The sequence below is a fragment of the Eurypyga helias genome, unplaced genomic scaffold, assembly GCF_000690775.1.
Source record: "Eurypyga helias isolate BGI_N326 unplaced genomic scaffold, ASM69077v1 scaffold34843, whole genome shotgun sequence".
Taxonomy (NCBI): Eukaryota; Metazoa; Chordata; class Aves; order Eurypygiformes; family Eurypygidae; genus Eurypyga; species Eurypyga helias.
In genome coordinates this window covers 11,117-19,406 of record NW_010239896.1, presented here as the reverse complement: position 1 = coordinate 19,406, position 8,290 = coordinate 11,117, and the positions used below count along the sequence as shown (strand labels likewise).

General features: G+C 37.7%; 1 protein-coding gene across 1 annotated transcript; it reads left to right on the top strand.

Annotated features, from left to right (window-relative positions):
- Positions 1 to 369: 369 nt before the first annotated feature.
- LOC104503996 (protein SCAF8-like) lies at positions 370 to 7,843 on the top strand (the record flags this gene model as incomplete). The annotated part of the gene is made up of 6 exons (XM_010148303.1): positions 370 to 526; positions 1,713 to 1,843; positions 3,303 to 3,447; positions 3,977 to 4,057; positions 4,665 to 4,886; positions 5,510 to 7,843. Coding segments are annotated over 6 exons (2,415 nt in total), but the record flags the coding sequence as incomplete, so codon positions are not given.
- Positions 7,844 to 8,290: the final 447 nt, after the last annotated feature.

Here is an 8,290-nt window from a genome sequence, read left to right as displayed (position 1 = left end):
CTGGCTGAATCCAGCACAGACAGTATTCTTATAAAGTATATGATTAAGTCCTATGGATTTCTCTACTTACTTTGATGTTTTTGTATGAGTTCTTGAAATACTGTATTTTTAATTTCCCCATATATATGTTAGAATTAATATAGAACAAATTTAAACTTTTTGATGTAATTAATCTTCCACATACCTGTTGTTGCAATGGCCATGTAAATTTCCTACAGGTTTATTTAAAATTAAAAACTTGTTAAAACTTTAATAAATGGATACTGAAGACTGACCTGCAGTGACAGAAACATGAAGGAAATTATCTGAAATACTCTGTTCACAGGTTATACAGTTTAATCAGGTTCTCTGGTTGGGTTTTATTTTCAGATTGCCTGGGCTTTGAATAAAGGTGTGAAAACAGAATACAAGCAATTCTGGGATGTGGATCTGGGAGTTTCATATATTCCTTGGGAGAAAGTAAAATTGGATGATTTGGAGGGCTTTGCTGAAGGTGGCATGATTGACCAGGAGACAGTAAACACAGGTGATTCTCCTAGTAAGAAAATGTGTTTATTTTGGTAATTGCAAATCCTAAGAAGGTTTATTGGTTTATGTAATAAATATTCTTTTGTAATTTACATAAATTTTACTAGCTACTTGCTAACAGTATAAATTACACTGTAATAATGAAATACAGATGGTCTTTGTAGATGAGAGATTAATTGATTGTCATGACGAGGAATTAGTGACAAAGGGGAATTACTTTAAGCAAGTTAATAAAGGTTAGCAGTTTTTTTAAAAACTGTTATGAATTTGCTGCATGTACTCACTTCTGAATTTGTAAAATACTAATTTGTATAGAAACTGATCTGCTGCTGATTGTGAAGAGCCTTATATTCAGGTATAAGGCTTAAACTGGAGTTGGAACTTGTCCAAATAGTCACAGCTTAGCTGAAGCTTGTGGTATTTCCTCCATAAAGTCAAAGAGACAGGAAAGCAGGTAATGTAAGACCTTACTCTGAAACCCAGTTAATTGAGAGGTTTGTTAGATTTGTGAAAGATTCATGAGTACTGTGTTTTCCTGAAATGGATATAGCACCAAATAGCTGGACTACACTGAGTTAAGCGGAAGACTAAGACTGTTTTATACTAGCAACAGTAGTTTTTCAGGTCAAATTGCAGTCTTGCTTTGAGTAAAAACTGAATATAAATGACAGTAAAATTAAAACATGAAACATTACCAAAATACATTCATTATGTTGTGCTTGAACTGCAAAACTTTGAGGAAGTGGCAGAAAGAAGAAATGGGGTGTGGGGTGGGGTTTGTTTAACAGGAGGATTCTCTGTCATTGGGCAATAGGCAGCTGATGACACAGATGGACTGACAACAGATTTTAGAAAACTGGAGCACGCCCTGTGTTACGAATTATTAACAGAATGACTGGCAAAAAAACTCTGCAAGGTTTCAAAAAGCAGCTTGTAAACGGGCATAATTAAACAGGGTATTACAGGTGATTCAAGATATTTTATATTCTTTAAAATATATAATAATAAATAATTGCATTTGTTTCTTTTCATCAGAAGTTTGGGGGTTATTGGTAACCGGTCTATATAGACACCAGATTAATATTTCTAGTTTGAGAAGGAAGAGGACTTGTATTGAAACAAAAGTAGCACATTAGTTTTGTATTAATACAATTTCTATTAACAATACACTTTATTTTTTAAAGAATGGGAAACAGCCAGAAGCTCAGAAGCTGCTAAAGAAAATACTCAAACGACGCAGAGTGCTCCAGTTGATAAGAGTACAGTTATTACAACGCAGACAGAAGCTTACACGCAACCAGTCACTATGCTGCAGGTTAGTCGTGGTCTGAGTTTGCAAAAACTCCGCAGAACCAGAAGGCAAACTTTTTATTCAATACAGATAAGTTTTAGTGCTGAGTTAAAGTACTTAAATCAGACATACTTATGTCCTGTGTCCATGTGTCTTTCTCTCTGAAATATTTTAGAGTAGAATCAGTTGTCATGGTTAAGCAAAATCCTTAGTTTGATGCACAACATATCCCAAACTTGTGTACAATCTCAAATGAAGGCTTAAAGGTTGAAATGCAGAGCAAATGCAAATTTTAAAAAACTATAGATATAGATATATTAAAAAGTATACTGGCACATTAGTTTTTTAAGGAGAAATTAAAATTAATTTACAGAAAGTATTTTGCTTATAGAGCAAAGCAAACTTCTGTGAGCTAAACAATGCAGTAAGGTTTTTTCATTAGTTGTGCTTGTTTCTTCTCTGCCTATGTGCTTTTCCCCATGTCAGCTTTGAATAGAAGTTCAATTATTTTGTCAGTAATCTTGGGCAGGATTTCGTAGGTGCAGTCTCATCTTTAAAAGATATGATCACTCCAGATACTGTGCTGTTGGACTCCATATGCATTAATCATTGAGATTCTTTGATTCCTTGCTGTATTTTTTTTCCTTCTGCTAAAAAAGATAACTTTTATTAACCTCCAGTCAGTAACAAGGTATTGTGGAAGGCTAGAAGGAATACAGTGTAATTATTCTTGAATATACTACACTGTATGTATTTATCAGGTATAAATACAAAGGCTTTTTGTCAAACTCTTTAAATCCTTTTTAATGACCATATGAAATTGTAAAATGAGAAGCAGTTGCTTAATACAAAATTTTTTGTATTCGTATTAGTACTGGTTTATATTTTTGTAACACATATAGTTACTTCCAATACTTTAACTGACATAAAGTAGCCATGAAAGTTAACATATTTTCAATTTACTAGCATTGAATTTTGAGGGTTTTTTCCCTCAGAAATTGTGTTTGGTCATCTTATTTCAACTGTCTCCTAGTGTACACTGTGATCAGTATATACTTGAATGTACATATATTATAACATACATATATGTTATAATTATGCTGCGCTGTATCAAAACATGTCACTCAAACAGAAGTTTGAGAAATATTAAGTAATTTCCAAGATTTCCTCTGGATCATTTGTCTTATAATTACATTCACTAAACTCAACTTTGCAGTTATAGTGTTTATCCATGTATTTTTCTGGGGTTTTTTAGAATAAAGAAAAGACTGCACAGGATTCTTTCAGTGTCCTTGTTTGCGCGTAGTGTAGGTGCCATTGCAGAACGCAGTCTAATTCTTCAGAGTGTTCAGAATATATAAAAAACCCTTGATGTGTTTAGTGCTTGACATGAATTGCAGTCAGATCAGTTTATCCCTCTTTTAATGTCATTGAATACTGTTAAGTATTGAAATTGCTTGTTTTTTTCTTTCCATGAAAAAAGATTCCAGTAGCTCCAGCTGTGCCAGCTGTTAGCTTGGTTCCACCTGCGTTTCCTGTCACAATGTCTGTCCCTCCTCCTGGTTATAGCGCAATTCCTCCTCCACCCTTCTTGCGAGCGAGTTTCAACCCTTCACAGCCACCTCCAGGTAAGTTAGTAAAAATGAACTTAGGTATGTAATGAGTATACCAGTTTGTGTGCTTCTGTGTACATCATGCTTTGTGCAATCACCACCATGCTATTGGTAATCGTTTGAGCCACTCGACCTTTGAATCGCTAATCTAGTATGAAACTTCTTATGCCTAACTTAAGATTTTATTTTTACCAGTGTATTCTGTTGAGAAGAGGAATTACAATAGAATTTTTTTTGAACTTCAACAAAAAGGAAAATTTAAAAATCCTTAGGATTAATCTCCTTTCTTTGGAAAACCTTGAAACTCTTAAGTACCTTCTTTGGCCATCACTGACATAAATTACTTTTAAAGATGCATGTGCAGGTCACCTACAGTAAAGATGGGGTTGGTTTTGAAAACAGGAACCACTGTTGCCTCTTCCCATACATTTGTTGTTTACTAGTCTTCAGTGATGCAGCTTTTCAGGATGAATAATGTAGGCAAGCTTTTACTGCAAAACTTTATTTGCTTCCCTTACAGTAATTAGTCATTTTTCCTGTACAGGTTATATGCCTCCCCCAGTTCCACCTGTGGTCCCGCCACCTGTTGTCCCACCACCTGTTGTCCCACCAGTTGTTCCAACACGTAAGTCTGATTCTTCGAAGTTGTTTCTGTGTTATGAAAAGCTGAAGTGTTTGCTACACTAGTTGTTATTTAATCAAAAGCAAGTTAATCCTGCGTAATGGAAAACAGTAACACGGAAGTTACTGTTTAGCTGGTTTAAGCCAATACTGAGAAAAATATTTACAAAGCTTTTCAAGTTGACTGGAAAATGATACTTAGTATGGAGTAATTAAAAAAAAAATATGGCAAATTAATTATTGATTACTTGTATGCACAGTTTAATGTTTTGACCTGGCTGTAACAGATGTATCTGTTACTCAAGCTGCTTGGTGTTAAGTGCTGAATAATTTGTAATATTTTGTCTTGCTTAGCCTTTTAAACATATTCATTTAACATTTAAAAATACCTCTTAAAGAGTACTAATTGCTTAGGTTGCCTGCAGTTCATGGTCTCTACAAAATAATTAAACATTACAGTGCTGATTAAGGATAAGAAATTATTATCAAAAGCACAATACTTAGGGCAATTAATTTAACGTATTTTGGTATATCAGCCTGACCTCTGCCCAACTAATCTTGAAGGATTGAATATATGATTACTGTGATACACTTCTGTTATTTCTCTGCAGCTTTAGTACAGCCTCCGTTACCAATTGCACAAGAGACGATGAAGGATGTTCCTTTTACTAGCCTTGTTCTACCAGTTGGCACAGTTACTAGCAATCTTGCTACTCCAACATTATCTGCTGGAAGCATTTTTAATCCTCTGCCAATCAACAAACCAGAATCAGATGAAAAGGGATCACATCTTTCAGACCTTCACATTTCTTCCAGTGAAAGTAATAGATCTGGTAAGAAATGTCGTTATTCTCTGATATGATCATATAGAGGGAACATCATGCTTCTGAGATTTTCTTTCAGATTGTAGTCCATTGCAGTGGTAACTATAGAGCTGGAAGTTTTAGGCTGGGTATTGTTTTCAATTTAAGTTGGAGCAGTGATGTTTTCGCTGTCATCTGATCATTGATTTTTAGCAGCTTATGCTTGGGGATGTTTTCTTTGTAGACTCAAGGTACAGCTGAGACTGGGAGCCCTTTAGAAAACTTCTTAAGAGTGCATTCTTTGTAGCAATGGAAAGGAGCGGGACAGGGTGTAGGCTAGTATGACATTTCAAGAATTACAGTGATTTTAATATGGCCCTTGCATAAATTGGGTGGTGGCTGTAGGGTTTGTCAGTTTTAAGCTGCTGTACATTCTTCATTATGTAGAGACAGTGATTTTTGTGAGTTAATATCTGTTTATCACCAATGTGATTAAAATGGTGTATGGTCATTGTAGAGACTGAGACAGGCCTTGTAAGCAGTATCATCACTGAACACATGAACTGAATTTGGCTTAAGCTGTGTTTTGTTTTGAATGCTCTGTGTTACCCTGGCATTTTCTGTTAACTGTTATTCTTGTTGCTGCATTTTAGTGCAAAGTGATGTCTCGAGTAGCTCTGGACTTGGAGGAGTGCAGCCACCCAGCGTCTCGAGCAGTTCTGGGCTTACTGGAGAAGGGCAACCACCCAGTGTCTCAAGTAGCTCTGGACTTGCAGGGGGAGCACAGCCACCCAGCGTTTCAAGCAGCTCTGCGCTTGGAGGAGGAGTGCAACCACCAACTGTTTCAAGCAGTTCTGGTCTTGCAGGAGGCATGCAGCTACCCACTGTCTCCAGTAGCTCTTCTCTTGCTGGCGGAGTTCAGCCACCCAGCGTCTCGAGTAGCTCTGGACTTATGGCTGGAGTGCAACCACCAAATGTCTCAAGTAGCTCAGGACTTCTAGCTGGAGTGCATCCACCCAATGTCTCAAGCAGCTCTGGCCTTCTGACAGGAATGCAGCCACCCAGTGTCTCAAGCAGCTCAGGAGTTCTGGCAGGAGTACAGCCACCGAGTGTCTCAAGCAACTCTGGGCTTCTCATAATGCCACCACCCAGCGTTTCAAGTAGTTCTGGACTTATGGGAGTGCCACCACCAAATATTTCAAGTAGTTCTGGACTTCTGGCGATGCAGCATCCAGCTGGGGTTCAAAACATGCCTCATTTAAATATTAGTACTCAGAGGATGCCGGGAATGCCTCTCATAGATATCCGTCCAGGCCTAATGCCCCATTCGCCTGGACCAATAGGAATGCCACCACAGCGTAGTATTCCTCCTCCAGCAATCCTTGATCCATCTCTTCACCCACCACCTCGAGGTCCTTTTCCTCCAGGAGATATTTTTAATCAAACAGAAAGACCTTTTGCACCGCCAGGAAGACAAAATATTGATAGCATTTCTAATCCAGAGAAAAGACTACCACTTGGAGGTGATAACATCCAGCAGGAAGGAGACAGAGATTACCGCTTTCCTCCAGTGGAAAACCGGGATAATCTTAACAGACCATCTCCAGTGGATGTGAGAGATCCTGCTGGACGACCACCAGTTGATCCGAGAGAGGCTATAGGAAGGCCTCCCGTAGATGGAAGAGAACACTTCGCAAGGCCACATGTAGACATGAGAGAAAATTTTGGAAGACCAGGCATAGAAAACCTTGGTCGAAGAGAGCATTTTGGTTTCAATTCAGACAAGCACTGGGGACAGAGAGGAGATTATGATGAAAGAGAGCACCATGCCTTCCCTATTTATGGTGGCCCTAAAGGTTTCCATGAAGACAGAGAGAGGTTTCGGCATGTAAACTATAGGTTTGATAATAGAAGTGGTCCCAATTGGAATAGAGGATTTGAACAAGATGCCCACAGAGATTTTGATGACCGCAGAAGACCCTGGGAAAGACAGAGGGATAGAGATGACAGAGATTTTAATTTTTGCAGAGAAGTAAATGGGAGCAGGTTTGGAAGAGACAGAATGTCAAACAACTGGATCCCCCCTCCACATCCACGGGTTTTTGAATATTTTGATGGGGCCACTTCCCAACGCAAAGCCGATAATATGCCCCAGGTAAATGGTGAAAATACAGAGACAGAAAGTCAGCCACCAACTGCACAGGTGCAGGACGATCCAGAACTTTATGAAAAACTGACATCTTCCGTCGAGATAAGCAAAGAGAAGAGTGACACAGAAGCTGATATAGAAAGTGAACCAGTGGTAGAAAGCACAGAAACTGAGGGGACATAATCATCACTCAGTAGGTAAAAGATACCTTTTGTAAAGTTGTCATCTCTCTGTAATAGATAAATGGCTGACTGGACCTTAGCAGTTCACTTTTGTCTGCCAGAATTAAGTTAATCTGATGTTCATCTTTCACTTAAATAACTGTACAACTGACTTGTATAGAACACTGTTCTTAATTTTAACATGGTAGGTAACCTTTTTTTTTTTTTCCCCCTCTGGTAAAGCATAAACTTGCCCCCACTTGCTTTTAATTTCACAAAGATAAAATAACAGCTTGTCAAACAAAGACTTCCTATGGAAGAAAATGGAATTTTTTAGATACTACCCTTAGGTTGGCTCTCGAAATTGTTATACTTGAAAACAGGTGCTGGTGTATCTTGTCCATGTTTTTAGGCTGCTGCAGAATTTTAAGGTATAGACAAAGCTGTGATATTTTATGTTCCTACAATTCGGCAGAAAAAGAAATGGCCCATGTTATTTCAGGAGCATAACACAGAGATTAAAAGTGATTTTGTAAAATCTACACTATAGTCTCTGTTTTCTCTAAAGTAAGTGTTTGTGATTTGTTCCTCGTACTGCAGTGGGTTCAAAACAATGAAAAAGTACATTTTAATGTTGGGTGCATTTTGTTTTTAGATGCCAATAAAGCATATTTGTTTGATAACAGTGTTCTAGGTATTGTATTTTTTTAAAAAACTCTAAAAACTTGGAATCAGCTATGATATGTGCTTAGCTAGTTGTTGCAGAAGGTTTATATTACTTTTGTAAGACCAATGCAACAGTTATATGTGCAAGAAGCGTATGGTTTTTACATCAAAACTCATGCAGTCATATTAGTTTATGTAAATACCACATGTATGTAAATGTCTGTGTAAACTGTTTGTAGGTACCGCTCTTTCTGTGCGTGCCTGTGTATGTGCACACACTCACAGAACACGGTAGGCAGTTCAATAAAACGGAAATGAAACTAGGTTGTAAAAACTTGCCTTTCACCTTCTCGAGGCAGTAAGATCACACAACTTACGTCGCTGCAGGACTGTCAACCTTACACTTACCTTTTGATGCTCATCGTTGTGATGTTCTTACTACTTCTAGAAGGTGGAAC